The following is a 20,675-nucleotide window of genomic DNA, read 5'->3' on the forward strand; positions in this document are numbered from 1 at the left end:
TCACCATGCATAGAGCCCATTATGTCAATTTAGGTGTCCACAAATAGGAAATGCAATTGCTTTTGAATATTGTCAGCAAAATACACTCTAAAAAGTAATTCAGGGGACCTATTACTACAACTTAATTAAATGTGTGGTTGCAAGATAAAAAAATTTAAATTTATTGATTTAATTAAATATTTTAAGTTGCAAACATTATTAAGATGAGTTGTTTTTACATTATAATGTTAATAATTGCATCAGTTTAATGCTGTGTGTAATTTAAGCTAAAAATTTCTGCATTCATTGATTTAAAACAAAATTTAAGTTGTAGTAACTTAATGAAACTGGCTTGATAACTTAATTTTTCTCCACCTTGAGTTCCCTCCCCTACCCATTTAACATACCTGCACAAATTCAGACAGTTAAGACTGTGTTAGAGGACCTGTAGACTGAACAAATACTATATAAAGGACATTTCAAGGTGAGTATTATTTCATTTACAAATAAATTCTACTAAAGCAATGAATTTGGGCATATTCTCAATTGTGATATGACCAATAGTGGACTCGTGTATAGGTTAGGCTACACCTGCTAATACAGTTGATGGACTATGTTTAACTACTACACGTAGCTAACGCTAGTCATATATAGCAGTGTAATTGGAATATCTACTCTTTAGTTTACCATAGCAGTGGATAAGAATGATAAAGTTTTATTTGACAAATCTGCTCATCTAGAGAGGGCTTTTCATTTGTGCTATAGGAAGGAAAAACATGATTAAATTTCTGCTTATTCATGTATTCTACATTGTGTAATCTAATTTCATGTATTGACACATTTTTAAAAATCTTTTGTCATTCACATAGATAGCCTTCTAGCTCTGTTGTAGTCAATTTGCTCTTTGACCAAAATTAGCAGCCTTTGGACTGTGGATAGTTCTATGAGAGCGATAAAATTAGAGGTAGAGTGTTTCTTTTTTGTCTATATTGCCCATTTCATTCAGTGCTTTTATGCCTATAAAACCTGCAGAGATAGGTATGATATTTGTATTGTCACTAGATTTTAGTTATTATTGTTATTCAACTTAAAGTTAGTCATTTTTCTGGGTTTAAAACGCTGCATTCTACTGGAGAAAATCTATTTGGAGCAACTTAATTTTTAAAATGATTGTCAACTTAACAACTTGTGTTCATAATTATGGTAATTGAGTACATAACACTTAAATCCCTTTTAAATCATGTGAAAAAACTAGTTGGAACAACTTCATTTTTATGAGGAATCAACTTAAAAATTTGTGTTTATTATACAAATTATTAATTAAGTGTTAATTGAAAATACAGTTTGATTGTAGAGGAAAAGGTAATTTCTCTAACTATATATATATATATATATATATATATATATATATATATATATATATATATATATATATATACACACACATATATATTAATTGATTAATAAATTTAGTTAATCCAGATCACGTCAAGCAAATGTTTCCTTTTCCGATTATAAATGTGCAAATGAATGGATAAATGCGCAAACTTATTGTAAAATTAGTCAAAATGCAAGAATTTAAATAGATTTTTTTTTTAAATAACAGAGAAATGAATGAATCAATGTTATTCATTCACCACTAAAAAATGCATTTTATTTTCTATTTTAAATTATTTCAAGCGGACATAAAAGTTTATGTGGGGTAAATATTATAATAAAGTTATGAGTCATTTCATTTTAGCTTCCTGCAGCTTGTCATCACTTTGTGTATGAATATTATGAAAAGAACCCAAAGTGTAACCCAAAAGCTTAGAAATGTATTTGTGTGCATATTATAGTTGTTATGTGTATACAAAAATATATATGTCCATTCAAGCACTACAGTTTGTTGTTGGAACAGTGTTGCTAGGCGTCATGAGAATATTCCATTCTATGATATAGCCGTGACATCTCAGTAGACCTCTGGTTTTCAAGAGTGGAAAAAGAACACAGAGCTTTCAGATGTTCACTGAAGTTGCTCTGATCAAGAGAGAAAAATGAAGAGGTTTCTGAATGCACTTAATGCTGGAGAGGAAACAACGGTGGACCCCGAGGACACACCTGAAGGTACAACTATTTCTCAGTCGTGCTGCTGTAACCACGTGGTGCTGTTTACTTCTGTCCTTTAAAAGAAATGAACTGAGTAGATCTGTTCAGTACTTCATAAACTATGAGGCTTTAGTCATATTTTGCCTGCTGGGTTCATGGAGGAGTTTATCTTCGTGAATGTGTAATAAAATCTGTCAGTGTGTTCTTAGCCTTAGCACACATTAGACATGTACATACTGAACATTAGTAAAGTGTATTTATTACAGAGGCCAGTGAGAAAGTGGGAATACTTGTGCTGTAGAGCTTCACCGGGATCAGACGTGGAAAATCATGCTGGTCTGGATGTCAAAACATAAATAATAGATGATGATGATGATGATGTCTGATGGCTTTTTATTTTTTTTATTTAGTGTGTGTCCAGGGCACAGAACCGGCTCTGGTTCAACCCGCAGAGGTTCCTCAGGACCAGGTCATGGTTAGTTTCTTCTGCTCCTAACTTTGACAAAAATCCAGTTTTCCATTATATGAACATTTTAAATATCTGGATTGAAATGTTTGGCACTTATGGATGAGGAAATAACGTTTGTACTCCAACACTAAGTTAAGGCCAGCAGACCTGATGTGCATTAATTGCAGTTTTTATCAAGAAAACTTTTTTTTTTATCAGAAGTCTGATGAATATAAGGATTCTGTGTCAGACATTGTACTGTAGGCTGTATGGCCCTTTAGATACTGTAGATTAGAAAGCTGCAACTAAACATGATGTTTGGACTGAATACTAGTGCTCAGGAGTGCTACAAACACCTAAAGGCAACAATATTTGCCCGATGCATTTCAGGATTCTGTGACTCCGGCTGACGAGAAGATGCAGAAGCTTGTGGTGTGCAGTACTCAGCTGGAGGAGAGCATGAGGGAGCTGGAGGAACTGCTCTGTGAGGCATGCAGAGATGACTTGGAAAGCAAGGTACGTGAGATAAACCTCTGATTAAAAAGTATTTTTCAAAATAATATGAGCACCATATGAAGGGAATGATTGAGAATAGGAAATATCTGCACACTGGAGTCTGATGCAGTGAGTTTGAGCAGTGATGCTGGCGAGATTAGAGTAGATGAGAGGCTAAAATCTCATCTCTATCACGAGATCAGAAATGAACTTCTTAGGGATAATAGTTATGTAATGTATTATATCGTGAGGTTTATTATATATTATCTGATTTATTATTACTGTTATCATCATGGCATAATAAGAATGATGTTGGACCAACTTGCTTACGTGAACTTATAAGTACTTGATTTTTAGCCTCTTTTGCCCTATGGCTGTGTTTTAGGCATGTGAGCGTGTGTGTGTGTGTGTGTGTGTGTGTGTGTGTGTGTGTGTGTGTGTTTAATCTTGTACAGTCACATTTTGGGGAAATAATTTTTTGCCTCCAAACCGTAAAAATGTCTGAATGTGTGTAGAAGTAAATAAACCTCTGCTGTACTTTTAGAGTTCCATAGCAAAACTTGAGGAGAAACACCAGAAGGCTGAGGAGACCATTGCTCAGCTGGAGGCAGAGAAGGCGATCCTGACCAACCAGGTGGAGAAACTCCAAGGAACATTGCAGAACATGGGGAACATGCTCACTGAGACTCACAGGGAGTGTGATGAGCTAACAGATGTAAGCAAGAAAAATCTTGCATTAAGCGGCTCCTACAGTAATAACATGAGGATTTTATTTATGTTTTAGCATTAAGCACTCGAATTTAATCGTCTTTTGCCCCATGTGTGTGTATTAGGAGTATGAGCGAGAGCAGGAGGCTCACAGTATCCTCCAGAAGGAGAGCGATGAGATGAAGGAGACTCTGACGCAAAAGGAGGAGTTACTACAGGTAAACTTTCCTTTTCATGAAAGCATGACTGCTACTGTAAGCTTTGTAAGAAGTAAATAAAGCCAATAAGCCCTAATCGTCATACTTCTTTAGGTCTCATTGGCTGAAGCTGAGGAGAAATACCAGAAGGCTGAGGAGTCCATTGCTCAGCTGGAGGTGGAGAAGGCGAACCTGACCAATCAGGTGGAGAAACTGCAAGAAAAAGTGCAGAACATAGAGAACATGCTCACTGAGAGTCGCAGGGAGTGTGAAGCACTAATGAACGTAAGTGAGAAAAGTCCTTGCATTAAGCAGCTCCTATAGTAATAACATGAGGATTTTATTTACGTTTAAGCATTAAGCACTCAAATTTAATCCTCTTTTGCCCCGTGTGTGTTTTAGGAGTATGAGCGAAAGCAGGAGGCTCACAGCATCCTCAAGGAGCTTGAGATGAAGAACAATGAGATGAAGCAGACTCTGATGGAAAAAGAGGAATTACTGAAGGTAAACTTCCTTTTCATGAAACCATGACTGCTATTGTGAACTCTGTGTGTGTGTGTGTGTGTGTGTGTGTGTGTGTGTGTGTGTGTGTGTGCTAGTTTACTTACATTTTAGGGACATTTTGTCATTTTTTTCCCCTGTATTTTAGGAGCTTGAGATGAAGAACAATGAGATGAAGCAGACTCTGATGGAAAAAGAGGAATTACTGAAGGTAAACTTCCTTTTCATGAAACCATGACTGCTAATGTGAACTCTGTGTGTGTGTGTGTGTGTGTGTGTGTGTGTGTGTGTGTGTGTGTGTGTGTGTGTGTGTGTGCTTACTAATTTTGGGGGGACATTTTGTCCTTTTACATAAATATACAAGCCTTAATTGTTGTACTTTCAGACTCCCTGCCAGAAACTAAGGAGCAACACCAGAAGGCTGTTTCAGAGGCAAAGGCAGAGATCTACGTCCTGATTAATCAAATAAAGACCCTGATACAGCGGGGGAAATAAGTATTGGACGCATCAACACTTTTTTCACATTTTGTTTTCAGATTTTTGATATTTAATAAAAATAAATAATGAAATCATGTGTAAATATTGCCATGAATTTCACTACTGAATGGGCTCATACACAAAATATACCATAATTTAAAGCTCAATAGCATTTGAAGGGAATGATGTACAGTCACAAAACCAACTGTAAAGTGTTCGACTAGATGTCAGCTATAACTCACACTTTTAGATTTCTGATATTTAACCATATAATGCATGAACCAAAAAACCTACACAAACTGACATTTTTGGTAACTGAGCGCAATTTTTTGAAAACTATGCATAGAGAACTGTGTACAGTTTATTTTATGTATGTACATGTTTTGACAGATTGTGGATGGGAACCAAAGAAATTCAACAGTATTTACACCATTTCCAGTCAACTTTTTGAGCCCTGTTGTACTGCTTCTCTGACATGGAAAGGTATGCCACATGGAACCACCTGCAGTGGGGAAATTCAATCTGAAAAAAAGATAATAAAAAAGATAATTGTCAGTGAGGGCGCACGGTGGCTTGGTGGTTAGCACGTTCGCCTCACACCTTCAGAGTCGGGGGTTTGATTCCCATGGCTCTGTGTGTGCGGAGTTTGCATGTTCTCCCCGTGCTGCGGGGGTTTCCTCCAGGTACTCCGGTTTCCTCCTCCAGTCCAAAGACATGCATGGTAGGCTGATTGGCATGTCTAAAGTGTCAGTAGTGTGTGAATGTGTATGTGATTGTGCCCTGTGATGGATTGGCACCCTGTCCAGGGTGTACCCCGCCTTGTGCCCGATGCTCCCTGGGATAGGCTCCAGGTTCCCCGTGACCCTGAAAAGGCAGTATAGAAGATGGATGGATGGATAATTGTCAGTACTTTTAATTATTTCGTTAATAGGATATTTTTTTGTGTGTGAAGAAAATGATTAATTCCAATATGGGTCATTTTGACCCTCCTTTATGCATTCATGTAGGTTTTTTGGTTCATGCATTGTAGAGTTAAATATAATTTTTTTTAAAAACTAAAAGGTGTGCGTTATAGCTGACACCTAGTCGAACACTTTACAGTTGGATTTATGAGTGTACGTCATTTCCTTCAAATGCTATTGACCTTTAAATCATGGTATATTTTGTGTATGAGCCCATTGGTTAGTCACATGCCAATATTTACACATAATTTCATCATTTATTTTTATTAAATATCACAAATCTAAAAGGTGTGTGTCATACCTGACACCTAGATGAACACTTTATAGTTGGTTGTGTAACTGTACGTCATTCCCTTCAAATGGTTTTGAAGTTAGAAGCATGTATAACAATGTCGTATGTAACTTTAGAAACGGTCCCTTAATTTCTGCATATCTGCGAATATTGGAAGTCCAGCGTCGGGCCAACTTTATGCCAGTATAATCCCAAAAATGATGAAACAGAACTAGGCCTAGCAAGAGACGAATATTAACTTGAATAGCTTAAAAACTTACATGTAGTTTTAAAATGGGAAATCTCAGTGATGATTCAAGAGACTTATTATTGCTGGATAAAACACATCTAATGATACAGAGCCCATGTGAGGGCTGAATTTAGGCAACAGTACTAGTTTGCTAAACCATTTTCATGCTTCCAGGTAAGCAACAGTAGTGCAATCACACACACACACACACACACACACACACACACACACACACACTACATCACTCCATAATAAATACATTATATCCTCTAAAGACCCTTATGCATGCTACATGTGGTTGAAGCCCACTTACAATCTACATAGAAAATGAATAGACATACATTGATTTAAAAATATATATACATATCTGCTAACAGCCATTAGGCATAAAAGCTTGGGGAGATACATTTTATTAGATTTCTTATCTATGCAATTTTCACAGGGACCTACTTAGTTGGCCTATGAGTGGGTTGCCATGTTGCCATGGTAATGATGTTTTCTACTCTTTTCCCCTGCTACATCATCTGTATCAAGGGTGACACCCAGTGGACAAAGAATGGCAATAAATACTTAAAACCACCAATTACTCTTTAAATAGGTAGAATTTGAAACATTTCTAGGGCATGTTGCATAGGCTTAGAATTACATAGATGAGTCTAATGCAAGTATTCAAAAGCACAATCAAATATGAAAGCTAATATACCAGCTGTTCCAGTTGGCTGGGTTCCTCATGAATGCCAAAGATTATACTTGATGCATTGTTCTACATTCTGTAGCAAGCTTAGTGTACTGATAAATAAAGATGTGTTTAAAATGGTGAAGGAATGATATGATTTCATGTTTGCAATCTGGTGCTTGTGTTCAATCATTTGCATCATTGGAACCAACATCCGCTGTGTGAGTGAATCAGTTAGTAACAGAGAAATACACAAACATGTAATTTTATAACATTGTTCACGCTGTTGTATGATATTATGCATGCGCTTGAAAGAGGAGAAGCATAAATAGCAGGTTGTCTCATATGTGAAAAAAATACAAATCTACTTGTGTCGACGTTCAAAAGAAATTCACATTCACCTGGATGACTGAAGACCTTCACACCCTGCTGGAAAATCCAGTGCATTCTGGCCACCTACCAGCTGGGGGGAAAAAAACCATGGCAAATAATCTTTGCCAACTGGCAGGTTAGTTCCCAACTTCATTGTACTTCAATTTAATGATCAGTAAACATTTGAGATTTATTTATTGAGTGAGCACAGATTTATTGAGACACAGATTGGCTATTGAAAATTGCCCTTAGGGGAATGAGTGTGTGAATGTGTGTGTGCATGGTGCACTGCAATGGAATGGCACCCTCACACCCAGTGTTCCTGAGATAGGCTCCAGATTCTCTGCAACCTTGACTAGAATAAGCAGTTAGTGAAGCTGAATGATGAATATTATAACAGATGACTGTTCAGCTTAGTTTATATATCATTTGTAATATTAATAAAATTAAATTGCATTTATGAAAAGTTATAAAACACTTAGTAAATGTAATGACATAATGACACTGGCACCCTATAGTTATTGTTTGTTTACTTCTTTTTCTTCTCATTATTATTATTATTATTATTATTATTAGTAGTAGTAGTAGTAGTAGTAGTAGTAGTAGCAGTATGTATGCATGTATGTATGTATGTATGTATGTATTATGTATGCTTTTTATGAAATTTGGCACAATGATAGAGGACATTATCAGTTACCTTCACAGGTGTGCACCATTTAAGCCTTCTATCTCCACCTATAGGGCAAAGATGGACATAGATTTACAATAATAACTCCACAACTGTATATCATAGGAACACAATTATACTTTCCCCTGATTCTTTGGGTCATGTTGAGTTTAACGAATGCCACAATGTTAATTTCTGCCATATTGCTAATTTTTTTGCTCAACATCAAATCAACATTGAATCTTGTTTATATTGATTCTCTTCAAGGAACAGTGTGTTGTGGATCTATCACATTTGTAAGCAGGAAGTTGGCCATTTTGAAATGTAACAAAAACTGTGGTTTGGGTTTTTTTTTTTTTGTTTGTTTTGGTTTTTTTTTTTGCTTCTTCGCATACAAATTTTATCCAATCATCAGGAAATCTGGATTACAGCTTTGTCAGACCAGTTCAAAAAAGCCTAGTTTCTCAGATTGATGATACTCTATGTATGTGACATTTCATCCATAAACTGATATGTTCTATTATGCTATGTCTCCAAACAAACAAACATGATGGCATATCTTGGCAATGATTTTAGTTATTGATATCAAACTTAGTATTATTATAATTATTATTAGTAGTAGTTGTACCAGTAGTAGTAGTAGTATTGTTGTTGTTGCTGTTCTTTATATTGTATATAATTAAATATTTTGGTTCCTTTTGCTTTTTGGTATTCACTTTTTGCCTTGTAATATGTACATTCTTTGGCGAATTGGCGATACAGATACACTATTCGTCATGACAGCACATTTCAGTAGTACAGTGCAGTTCATTTGGATTGAGTTGAATTGAACCAGCGAGTCGGCTCTAAACGCCAACCTGAAAATAAACCGATTCGCTTGTGAACGATTCATCACTACATGTTCATTACACACCCCATACCGCAGATGGCGGTGACGGGTTAGTCTTTGGCTCGTCACTTACTCCAAAGAAGAAGCACACGTAACCTCTAACCTCAACATGGCGACGTCCTGTAAACATCAATGTTTTTATCGGAAACGTTTATAAACAAATTTGGTCGAGAGTTAAGGGTGAAATAGAGACAGTTGCACAGCTCTACTTTATTTAATGTTGTTTTATTAACAGCTGGTTTATTCAACCCTGAGCCGCTGGCTATCATGCAAGTTTTACTGAGACCTCTTAGTAATGTTTTATTATTTGCTGGACTCTTTCGTAATGTTAAGATATGCAGAATAAAGAGAAGAAGTCAGGGTTATACGGAGGCGTGCACTTTAATCAGACACAGATGGATAAAGACGGGTTATGTGTCAAGTACACACTGTATGAGGGAGTTCAGCTCCTCAGCTCAGAAGGTAAATACAGGCTGCAGCACAAATGGATGTGTCTGGGGTTCAGATAATATCACTGGTTTGTTACAGTGAGGATGAGTTAGACTTAATCAGTGATTCTGTAATCTACCTTTTTTGTTATTTTTAAAAATAAGTATTCACCTAATTAGTATGTGCTTGTGACCAAGTTTTCACAGCAGTCTTTGTTTTTTCCTCTCTCAGCAGAATATCGATATGTCCCAGTTCCCTGTGGAGAAGATAAGAAACTTCAGCATCATCGCTCATATTGACCACGGGAAAAGCACCCTCGCTGACAGACTGTTGGAGATGACAGGTGGATTGTGTCGCCCTCGGCTGTAGGCACCTTACAAACACCAAGCTTAATGACTAAATGTGCATATTCGTCTCCAAAGGAGTACACACGGAGCTGCTGAAGTGACATGGTGGTTATCTTTTTATAATGTGCTCTCGTAAATTAAAATAGTGAGGCCACAAGTTAATATATGAAGGCCACAAATGATGTATCTTGTGGCCATAAATTATTATATTATGGCTGTGGGCAAGTGTAAGTATTTGAGTGACCAAACTGTGATGGTTAGACGACCGGGTCCGAGCATCTCTAAGTCAGCAGGTCTTGTGGGGTGTTCCCAATATGCAGTGGTTACTACATACTAAACATGGTCCAAGGAAGGACATCTTTTGTACCGGGGACATGGTCATGGGTGCCCAAGGCTCAGCATGTGGGGCCGAAGGCATGCCTGGTCCAATCCCACAGAAGAGCTACTGTAGCACTATTGCTGGAAAAGTTAATATTGGCTATAATAGAAAGGTGTCAGAACACACAGTGCATCACAGATCACAGCTTTCTGTGTATCGAGTTGTGTACCGCAGACCAGGCAGAGTGCCCATGCTGGCCCCTGTCCACCGCCAAAAGTGCCTACAATGGACACATGAGCATCAAACTGGACCATGGAGCAGTGGAAGAAGGTGGCCTGGATTGATGAGTCACGTTTTCTTTTACATCATGTGGATGGCCGGTTCCACTTAGCTGGGGAAGAGATGGCACCGGGATGCACTATGGGAAGAAGGCAAGCTTGCGGAGGCAGTGTGATGCTCTGGGCAATGCTCTTCTGGGAAAACTTGGGTCCTGGCATTCATGTGGATGTTACTTTGAGACGCACCACCTACCTAAACATTGTTGCAAACCAAGTACACCCCTTCATGGCAATGGTATTCTCTTTTTCAGCAAGATAATGCACCCTGCCACAAAATTGATCAGGAATGGTTTGAGGAAGATGACAAGGAGTTCAAGGTGTTGACTTGGCCTCCAAATGCTCCAGATCTCAAGCCGTTCGAGCATCTGTGGGATGTGCTGGACAGTCAAGTCAGATCCATGGAGGTGCCACCTCTCAACTTACAGGACTTAAAGGATCTGCACAAGGAGGACCTACACAATATTAGGCAGGTGGTTTTAATGTTATGGCTGATCAGTGTATGTCCATGTGGCAATCTCAGTAGTTCTAGTATCCTGATATGCATCATTCCGAGATTAAAGTGTGATGAAATCGGTCATCTCCATGCTTAGGTTCTCGTGGTCACAGTGGTGTTTCACTCATTTTAAAATACAATAGTAGCCACAGAGTCAGTATTTTATGCCCACAATCTAAAAAATAGATCTCGAGCACCTTATTAAATAACCACCAAGCGACCTCAGTGGCTCTGTGCATACTACTAAATGGATATTCTACTGAACACTTTGCCTTGAAATCTTTCATATATTTTGTGCAGGTGCCATTGCAAAAACCGAGCGGAATAAACAGGTGCTGGACAAACTGCAGGTGGAGAGAGAGAGGGGAATCACAGTAAAGGCTCAGACTGCCTCTCTGTTCTATAAGCATGAGGGACAGACTTATCTGCTCAATCTCATCGACACACCGGTCAGCATTACAAAAAAAATCACAATCCTAATTTTATTAGTTATATAGTGAATGAAAGACTTTTAGGTTGTCCTCCAATTAATTTCTTGAACCTCTGCTGCATATTTATCACATACAGTATAAAAGTTTTCAGTTTTAAAAAGGATTTAATTAAAGGTCTAGATTTCATTTAAGTCTGTTTTTTTTCCCCGCCATCTGTTCTCAGGGTCATGTTGACTTCAGCTATGAGGTGTCGCGCTCCATATCAGCCTGCCAAGGAGTTCTGCTCATAGTAGATGCAAATGAGGTACCGTGTACCAAGGAGTCTTAAGTGCAGCTTTCTTTCTTGCATGAACACTTTAGTCATATTAGTGCTTTAGCTGGAATAATCCTTTAAGAGAATTAAGTGTGCACCTCTACATTCTCTATACCAGGGTTTGTGAGCTGGCAGACTGCAGTCATGCAGGGAAAAAGTACTTTAGCAGAGAAAGAAATACTGTTTTAACACACATCAGTTTGGTTTGTGTAGATCCTTTTTTTGTGTCCTATGCAATCACATGCATTTATGTAAATAATTTAGCCGATCAGATTAACTATTGTTAGGTTAGTTACATTTATATAGCACTTTTCTAGACACTCAAAGCACGTTACATAGTGGGGGGGGTCAGGTCTCCTCAACCACCACTTGTATGATGTGATGGCAGCCATAGTGTGCCAGAACACCAACCACACACCAGTGTAGCCAATTGGGCATTATGAGGGGGCCATGATAGAGAAGGGCAAATGGCAAATACACCTAGTCTTTTATGATAAGTGTCCTGGGATTTGTATTGACTGATGAGGACCTTGGTTTAAGGTCTAATCCAGGAAGGAAGGAAGGTGTTTTTAACAGTATATTAAGCCCCCCACAGAACACAGAGTGAGCACCCCCTGCTGGCCAGGCTAATACCAGTTCCAACACCCTTAGTTTTCTCCAGGAGGTCTCCCATCTAGGTACTGGCCAGGCTCAACCCTGCTTATCTTCAGTGGGAAGCCAGGCGAGAACCACAGGGAGATATGGCTCTGGCAAGCTTTTTATAAGATTTGTGCATAGTCTGCATTCCAGTTCATCCTAAAGGTGTTCAGTGGGGTTGAGGTCAGGGCTCTGTGCAGGCCACACAAGTTCTTCCACTCCAGCGTTGGCAAACCATGTCTTCATGGACCTCACTTTGTGCACAGGAGCGTTGTCATGATGAAACAGGTTTGGGTTCGGTCCAAATCCCAGCAAAGGAAAGTTTTAAAGCTACAGCATACAAAATTTTGCGGCCGCAGTTTGTGGGAAGGCCCACATACGCATTTGATAGTCATGTGTCTGCATATTTTTCCGCAAAAATTTCTATGATGGTAGTCAAAAGTGATAAAGTTGACCCACTTTGAATTGATGTGTCTTGTTTATGGATAATCAATTAAGCATTTAACAGGCAACTTTCCAGCATTCAGTCATGTAAGTTGCGTATTCAAACCTTTGTAAGAAGGAATTTTGTTATGGTGTTTTTTTGTTGTTGTTGTTGTTGTTGAATATCTCTGCTCAGTACAATGAGGCAATTTACCCAACCAGCACTCTAACACAACATTTTTCAAATAATTAATATGGTGATAGCATAAAAGTGATTTGTTTGTAATAGCTTAAGCTGTATTGCATGCACTTTACAATGTTGGGTTTATTTCTGTTTGTCACTATTAAAGGGAATACAGGCACAAACAGTGGCAAACTTCTACTTGGCGTTTGAAGCTCAGTTAAACATAATACCAGTTATAAATAAAGTAAGTGCATACTTTTACCAAATATCGTGCTTGTTGATAGTGTAAGTTTACGTTTGTGTGATCGAATTCTTTTCTTTCGTAATCAGATTGATTTGAAAAATGCAGATCCTGACAGAGTGGAAAAGCAAATCGAAAAGATGTTTGATATTCCAAGTGAGGAGTGTATCCGGGTGAGCGTGCGTCGTGAGTTGAGAAATAATTGTGCTACACGTGCAACAATGTTTAACTCATGCTTTTTGAAATCTTTGTCTTTAGATTTCTGCAAAATTAGGCACAAACGTGGACCAAGTTCTTCAGGAGGTAGTGAAGAGAATACCTCCGTGAGTTTTCCTCAAATTCTTTTGAATCTTTTCCGTTCTAAATTTACACCTCGTTATTTGGAGTATGTCGCATATTTGAAATTGTTTTCATTTTTGCTTTTAAATAAAAGTAAATGTTTAGTGTGATTCTAATCATAGTTTGTTCTGAAATCTTATTTGCCAAAACGTGGCTTGGAGACTATCAGCTTTCAGTTTGTCCATTTTAACGATGCCATATCTAAGGTTATTGCTGATATTTCTGTGCGGTAGATTTGCTCAGGATTATTGCTCCATTGCTGTGATTTGAACGCTTACTCATTATGAAATACCTACACATAAATGTGCATATATAGAAGTATATAAGTTTTCTTAATCTTGAAAGTTTTTCTTGACTCTTTCCAGACCCACAGCTAAGCTAGAGGAACCATTTAAAGCCCTGGTCTTTGACTCGACTTTTGACCACTACAGAGGAGTAGTAGCCAATATCGCCTTGTTTAGTGGACAGGTCTGTAAGGGGGACAAAATTGTCTCGGCCCACCTGGGAAAGACGTACGAGGTCAATGAACTGGGGATTCTGAGGCCAGATGAACAACCCACAGAGAGACTGTAAGAAACTTTTACGAGCATGTAAACGCTGATATTGGATACTAGCTTGCTAAAAGGACAATAATCCAACTGTGAAATGTTCTCATTACCAAAATTTCCTCTGATTCACACTAATTAGAAAAACCTGAACTGTCCCCACTACTTGGGGACGGAATCCACAAAGTAAATCAAAGTTACAAAGTTCCACTATGCGATTCAGGTGTTTATTATTTGAACAAACAGTATTTGCTACATATATTTTGAGCCCTAACTCTCACTTTTGATCTCAGCTTTGCAGGACAGGTGGGTTATGTTATAGCTGGCATGAAAGAAGTGAAGGACGCTCAGATTGGAGACACATTCTATCTCCAAAATCAGCCAGTGGAGGCACTGCCTGGCTTTAAACCTGCTAAGTGCATGGTCTTTGCAGGTATACAGCTTTCATTTAAAAGCATTTGCAATGGCGTATATTTCTATAATTCTGTTCAGTAACACTGTATTTTCCTGAAACAGTGTGTTACACTGCATTTATTGAAATCTGAAATTGCTAATTGCTTGAAGGACATTGTTAGACCTGCACTGACAATGATAGTCCTCTTATTGTTACCGTAGAGACATCCCTCCAGGATGTAGCGATTTTGCAAGAGCGGAAATTAATGCGAAATCAAGTAAACTCTGCGATATTCGGAGGAGCTTGCAGTTTTTCTAATTTACTGCAGATTTTCCGCAGATTGCGGCCAATACATGTGATGTGATGTCATCACAACACGCATTGTCAAAGCCCTCTTCCATTCACGTACGTCGAACATGAGTACAGCTGAAAGGTCTCATTTACCAACAGAACATCACTGCAAAAGACCGTGCAAAACAATTTTATGCAATTTTGCCAATTCAAGTAGTTTCCCCCCCCCCAAAAAGCACAAAAGCTCAGCAAGTTGCATCACAAATTTTTTAAGAAAAAAAAAGCAGCAGCAAAATCAAGCATTTTTAGCCACAACAATCCCGGGAAGGAAAAAAACAACTTTATGTAATTAATTATAGTGAATTTGTGTGTGGACCACATCCAGAGTAAGGTGTATGTAACCTTTTAATGTAATAAGGCTATAAGGAAATGAATATTCCAAATGAATGGCAGTGAATGTCTGTGGATCTGTGTTTGCGTCTTGTTCTCAGAGTAAGCAGGGCCATCTAAAGTCCATTTTATGTAATAGTGTCTAACTGTTGCTTAGACCCATATTGTTTGAATTGAATTCAATGTGTGTGTGTATGTGTGGTAGGTATATACCCTACAGATCAGTCGGAGTATCCTTCTCTACGCAGCGCGGTGGAGAAGCTCACTCTGAATGACTCTAGCGTGATGGTGCAGAGAGACAGCAGTCTGGCTTTGGGGGCTGGCTGGAGGTCTGGATTTAATATGTTCACATTTACCTACCTCCCTCCCATACTGTTATGTCACAACAGAACTATTATGGTGGAAATGCAGCAATTATATCATGAGAACTCACCCCTGGATCTTTTTTGTTCTCTCAGGCTGGGATTTCTGGGTCTGTTGCACATGGAGGTCTTTAACCAGCGTTTGGAGCAGGAGTATAATGCCTCTGTTATAGTCACAGCTCCAACAGTGCCATACAAAGCTGTACTGGCCTCACCCAAACTCATAAAGGTATAATGGTACACTTCATGATTGGGTGTGGTACTTTAATTCTTTAGTATTTTATACATTACATACGCTATATATGTAACCATCACAGCCATATGTCTGCCTCATTAAACTGCGCCAGATTGTTTCGAATGTCTTTGTATGCGGTAGCATTACATTTCCTTTCACTGGAACTAAGGGCCCAAAACATGTTCCAGCATGACAATGACCCCTCAACAAAGCGAGGTCCATGAAGGCATGGTTTCCCAAGGTTGGACTGGAAGAACCCAAGTGGCCTGAACAGAGCCCTGACCTCAACCCCACTGAACACCTTGGAGATGAAACGATGACCGTGTGCCAGGCATTCTCATCAGACATCATTGCCTGACCTCACTAAATGCTCTTGTGGCTGAATGGGCACCAATCCCCACAGCCACACTCCAAAATCTAGTGGAAAGCCTTCCCACAAGAGTGCAGGCTATTATAGCTGCAATATAGTGGTGGCTTGGCGGTTAAGGCTCTGGGTTACTGATCGGAAGGTCGGGAGTTCAAGCCCCAATTCTGCCAAGCTGCCACTGTTGGGCCCTTGAGCAAGGCCCTTAACCCTCTCTGCTCCAGGGGCGCTGTATCATGGCTGACCCTGCGCCTTGACCCCAGCTTCACATGCGAAGAAAAGAATTTCGCTGTGCTATGTATATGTGATCGATAAAGACTCATTATCGTTATACATACCTTTAGACCATATAGTATAGTGTAAGTCCTTACAGAGAAAATTAATAACTCGTAATATATCTATGAGTAATGATCTGAGTTACTGTAGAGTATGGAGAATAGATGTACTGTCTTACTGTGTCGAGTAGGAGTATGGGCAGGAAGTGGTGACCATTGTAAACCCGACCCAGTTCCCTGAGAGGTCTTGTGTCGTGGAATACCAGGAGCCCATGGTAATGGGAACTATCATCAGCCCTGACGACTTCACTGGGAAGATCATGAGCCTCTGTCAGGTATGACTGGCATACAGTTATCATGAATCACACAGATCTGTTCTGAATGTAGCGATAATCTGATAAAAATTCATTTAGATTCTTGCAAGCTTTCACTTTATTATTGTTCTACTTGTAATAAATAATATGATTTCTTGATGCTAAAATCTGGTATATAACATGGGTGTTCAACACTCGTGGATTTATTGATAAACCTTTTTTTCCACTAAACATTAAATACATATTGAACACATGAACATGATCAGAAGTTAGCAGTCAGTTAATCTATGCATTAACGGTTATGATATACATTTACATTTATTCATTTAGCAGATGCTTTTATCCAAAAGCGACTTACAAATGTACAAGCAAAATTACATTAATGTGTCTATTCAACACACAGTTCTGTCTAGAATTGATACCGAGTGGTATAAAACGTATATGCTGTTACTGCTTATTTTCAGAGCCGCAGAGCTATTCAGAAGAACATGGTTTACATCGATGACCACCGAGTGATGATGCAGTACCTGTTCCCTCTAAACGAAATCGTGGTCGATTTTTACGACGAGCTTAAGTCCATGTCATCAGGATACGCTAGGTAATGTTACTGATGAATAGAGTTACCCATACAAGCTATAAGAGTTGAGAATTGAGCTGTCGTTTTAGTCCGATTCAGCATTTTCACACCACAGTGCAATTTCTCCTCTCCAGCTTTGACTACGAGGATGCTGGCTACGAACCAGCCGAACTGATTAAGATTGATTTCCTGCTCAATGGGAAACCAGTGGAAGAACTCACCACTATTGTTCACAAGTAAGCGTTACGGTCACACAGGGTGCATTTGCATGGCTAGCAGAGTCAGTGAACACTACATAATTGTGCAGACTAAATTCATGAGCAGTCTCATTTAAATTGCAAACTATTCCCGGAGTTACCAGCCACATGATGGAAATGAAGAGTTTGTTTTAATTACAGCCTTTGCTATGTTGCTGCTTTTAGAGACCGGGCCTATAATACAGGGAAAGCCATGTGCATGAGGCTGCAGGAATCCATCCCCAGGCAGATGTTTGAGATTGCTGTACAGGCAGCCATCGGAAGCAAAGTCATCGCCAGGGAAACGTGAGTGATGGTGCTGCTTATTTTGAGAAATGGCATGTATATAAGTAGTTAAGTGTTTTGTAACATTTGCATTCATACTTATTCTCACAGAATTAAAGCATACAGAAAGAACGTCCTAGCGAAATGTGTAAGTGACACCTCTTTCCTAAGTTAACTATTTATTGGTATACTCATTTGGCCCTGACACTAATATAAATTCTACTGTTCCTAACAGTATGGTGGTGATATCACACGAAAAATGAAGCTGTTGAAAAAACAAGCGGAAGGCAAGAAGAAAATGAGGCGCATTGGAAATATTGAGGTCCCCAAAGAGGCCTTCATTAACGTACTGAAAAGGAAGTAGAAACTCCAAGAAGAAAATGTCAAAAATGCTACATACTGAGGAAGAAAGCCGAATCAGAAAATCCTAATCAAATCTGAGGTGCCTATGGCTGATTTTTCAAGGCAGCATCCGTCGTTATGTCCTAAGGATCCCATAATCCAGTGTTCCGATAGCCTGTGTAAAAAATAATAATAATAATGATAAAAAAGACTACTGAAGTTGCAGACCACACGGGGGCCCCCTGCGAAAACCAGACTCATGGTCATGGCCATGGCCCCACCCTCCCTTATTGGATTAGATATGTTTAGTTAATGTACAAAAAAAAATCCTGGGAGACGAGAAGTTTCAGACAAACGTCCTTCATCAGCTGTGCAATATATACATTTTTATTCAAATGAAATACTGAAATTTGTATCGATTCCCGGGCGGCTCAGGAGCCCTAAGTGACTGCTTATACTGCTGATAGATTCAAAAATATCCCCGTGTAAGACATCTATAATTATTTTCACTCAAAAATGTATTTTTAATGAAATAGCTGGTATAGTATTTTAAGTGTATTTGTCTCCAATAATACTTTATTCAGTCTAGTGTAACGAGCCTTTGGGCTTACTGCCCTTTAGCATATTTTATTATTTTGATGTAAGGATTCTCTTACAGGTATCTTTATGGATGTGAAAGCACTGCCTTCTAGGACACTGAAGTATGAGGCAGTATAGCGATCAAGGCAGCTACCTTCTGTTTCAGACACCTCCAAGGAGTTTTTGTGCATCTCTTGTACAAAATAAAACAAAGGCAAAACCCGAGTAAACACGCAATACAGTTTTTAGTTATTTTTTTAATTGAAGCAAAAAAAGGTATCCAACACCTATACACCCATGTGAAAAACCCCTTAAACTAAAAATCTGGTTGTGCCAGCTTTAGCAGCAATAACTCCAACCAAATTCTTCCGTTAACTGGAGCTCAGTCTTTCACTTCTAGGACTAGAACTTACAACTATGCTCTGGATCATTGTCTTGCTGCATAATCCAGTTGAGTTTCAACTTATCCTTCAAACATTCTCCTAAACATTTTCTGGTAGAACAGAATTAATGTTTCCCTCAATTATTATAAGTTGCCCAGGCCCTGAAGTAGCAAAGCATCCCCACACCATCACACTTCCACCACCATGCTTGACCATACATATAATGTTCTTTTTGTGGAATTATGAGATTAGTTTACACCAGATGTAACGGGACCCCTGTCTTCCAAACAGTTCCACTTTCGACTCTTGAATCCACAGGACATTCTCCCAAAAGGTTTGAGGATCATCAAGGTGTGTTTTGGTAAAATTCAGATGAGTCTTAATATTCTTCTGGGTTAGTGGTTTTCACCGTGTCACTCTTCCATGGATGCCATTTTTACCCAGTGACTTTCTGATAGTGGAGTCATGAACAGTGACCTTTATTGATGCAAGACAGGCCTGTAGGTCCTTTGATGTTGTCCTTGGGTCTTTTGTAACTTGCTGGATGAGTAGTTGCTGTGCTCTTGGAGGAAATTTGGAAGGTCGGCCACTTCTAGGAAGGTTCACTACTGTGCCGAGTTTTTCCATTTGGTAAATGATAATGGCTCACACTGTGGTCCTTTGGAGTCCCAGACCCTTTGAAATAGCTTTGTAACCCTTCCCAGACTGATGTATTTCAATCACCTTCTTCCTCATAATTTCTGGAATTTTTTTCAACTTTCAAAGACCTTTTAACCAACTTCATGCTGTGAAAAAGTTCTATTTAAGTGTTGATTTGATTGAACAGGGTTTGCAGTAATCAGGGCTGGTTGTGTCTAGTCCAGCTGAACACCATTATCAATACAGTTTCATAGATTTGGGGAATGAACTATGGGGGCAAATACATTTTCACAGAAGCTCAGTTGGTATTGGATATCTTTTTTGCTTCAGTAATTAACTCTCATTTAAAACTGTATTTTGTGTTTACTCAGGTTGCTTTTGTTTTATCTTAGATTTTGTTTTAATTTTTGAAACAATTTAGTATAAGATATACACAAGAAATCAATTACTTTTTTACATTACTGTGTGTATTTATTTATGTTGTGTAATGGACTGATGCGAGAGTGTAGTGTGTGGTCATGTAAAATGTAAATACAGACCTCAATATTGTTTTAAAAATTAATTAATATGCATTATTGGCTTTATGGGTGTAATGAAATGCCGAAGAAAATCTGTGTTTAATTCTGTAAAGCACTTAAAGGAAATAATGCATTTTTAATTCCAAGTGAAGCACGTTCATAGACCTGGAGCCAGTCGTATGTACACTGGGTGTGAAGCAGGAATACACCCTGGAGGGGACATCAGGTCATTGCAGGGCACCATGCAGACACACATTCACACAATCACTTACAGCTGGGGGAATTTAGCATAGCCAGTCTACCTCCCGGCATGTTTTTGGGAGGTGAGAGGCTAATGGTGGTGAAAGAATAATGAATTACAGAAAATTCTGTAAGTTTATACTTTATATGACTGATACATTTGGGATTTCCAGACATAGTTCATAGGCCAGACAAAAGCTAAAACACTTATTTAAACCAAACAAGCTTTATTT

General features: G+C 38.7%; 2 protein-coding genes across 10 annotated transcripts; both read left to right on the forward strand.

The window, feature by feature from the left end:
- The first annotated feature begins 1,938 nt into the window (after positions 1-1,938).
- On the forward strand, positions 1,939-4,949 carry LOC128611213 (leucine-rich repeat flightless-interacting protein 1-like). Of its 4 annotated transcripts, none has more exons than XM_053630570.1 (10): positions 2,001-2,085; positions 2,320-2,403; positions 2,478-2,542; positions 2,906-3,031; positions 3,555-3,725; positions 3,844-3,936; positions 4,030-4,200; positions 4,318-4,419; positions 4,565-4,627; positions 4,802-4,949. In XM_053630570.1, the coding sequence occupies exons 1-10, from the start codon at positions 2,016-2,018 to the stop codon at positions 4,871-4,873; spliced, it is 1,017 nt and encodes a 338-aa protein (XP_053486545.1). In that variant the 5' UTR covers positions 2,001-2,015; the 3' UTR covers positions 4,874-4,949. The 4 variants fall into 4 exon arrangements, with proteins under 4 accessions (XP_053486548.1, XP_053486545.1, XP_053486547.1 ...); XM_053630571.1 differs by having other exon boundaries at positions 2,017-2,085; positions 2,334-2,403; positions 4,802-4,948; XM_053630573.1 differs by lacking the exon at positions 2,320-2,403 and having other exon boundaries at positions 1,939-2,085; positions 4,802-4,940.
- guf1 (GTP binding elongation factor GUF1) lies at positions 4,883-20,667 on the forward strand. Of its 6 annotated transcripts, XM_053630551.1 has the most exons (20): positions 4,883-4,911; positions 5,284-5,376; positions 7,440-7,560; positions 9,314-9,442; positions 9,641-9,752; positions 11,207-11,355; positions 11,561-11,641; positions 13,060-13,137; positions 13,224-13,307; positions 13,393-13,457; positions 13,839-14,042; positions 14,312-14,451; positions 15,299-15,422; positions 15,552-15,684; positions 16,521-16,664; positions 17,108-17,241; positions 17,355-17,456; positions 17,619-17,762; positions 17,853-17,889; positions 17,977-18,283. In XM_053630551.1, exons 4-20 carry the CDS (start codon positions 9,413-9,415, stop codon positions 18,103-18,105), a joined length of 1,890 nt encoding a protein of 629 aa, XP_053486526.1. In that variant the 5' UTR covers positions 4,883-4,911; positions 5,284-5,376; positions 7,440-7,560; positions 9,314-9,412; the 3' UTR covers positions 18,106-18,283. The 6 variants fall into 6 exon arrangements, 5 of the variants coding, with proteins under 5 accessions (XP_053486526.1, XP_053486527.1, XP_053486523.1 ...); XM_053630552.1 differs by lacking the exons at positions 7,440-7,560; positions 9,314-9,442 and having other exon boundaries at positions 4,885-4,911; XR_008386528.1 differs by lacking the exons at positions 4,883-4,911; positions 5,284-5,376; positions 7,440-7,560 and adding an exon at positions 18,742-20,667 and having other exon boundaries at positions 9,114-9,442; positions 17,977-18,183.
- The last annotated feature ends 8 nt before the right edge of the window (positions 20,668-20,675 follow it).

The sequence above is a fragment of the Ictalurus furcatus genome, chromosome 8 (genome assembly GCF_023375685.1).
Source record: "Ictalurus furcatus strain D&B chromosome 8, Billie_1.0, whole genome shotgun sequence".
In the NCBI taxonomy this organism is placed as follows: Eukaryota; Metazoa; Chordata; class Actinopteri; order Siluriformes; family Ictaluridae; genus Ictalurus; species Ictalurus furcatus.

What these genes read in the sequence shown, in the direction of transcription:
- LOC128611213 (XM_053630570.1), top strand. Translation starts at nt 2,016, where the DNA reads ATGAAGAGGTTTCTGAATGCACTTAATGCTGGAGAGGAAACAACGGTG. An exon ending in AGACGTGGAAAATCATGCTG is followed by an intron (nt 2,404 to 2,477) that starts GTCTGGATGTCA and finishes TTTTTTATTTAG; the next exon opens with TGTGTGTCCAGGGCACAGAA. An exon ending in GAGATGACTTGGAAAGCAAG is followed by an intron (nt 3,032 to 3,554) that starts GTACGTGAGATA and finishes CTGTACTTTTAG; the next exon opens with AGTTCCATAGCAAAACTTGA.
- guf1 (XM_053630548.1), top strand. Translation starts at nt 9,248, where the DNA reads ATGCAAGTTTTACTGAGACCTCTTAGTAATGTTTTATTATTTGCTGGA. An exon ending in TAATACCAGTTATAAATAAA is followed by an intron (nt 13,138 to 13,223) that starts GTAAGTGCATAC and finishes TTTCGTAATCAG; the next exon opens with ATTGATTTGAAAAATGCAGA. An exon ending in CTCACCACTATTGTTCACAA is followed by an intron (nt 17,457 to 17,618) that starts GTAAGCGTTACG and finishes TTTTAATTACAG; the next exon opens with CCTTTGCTATGTTGCTGCTT.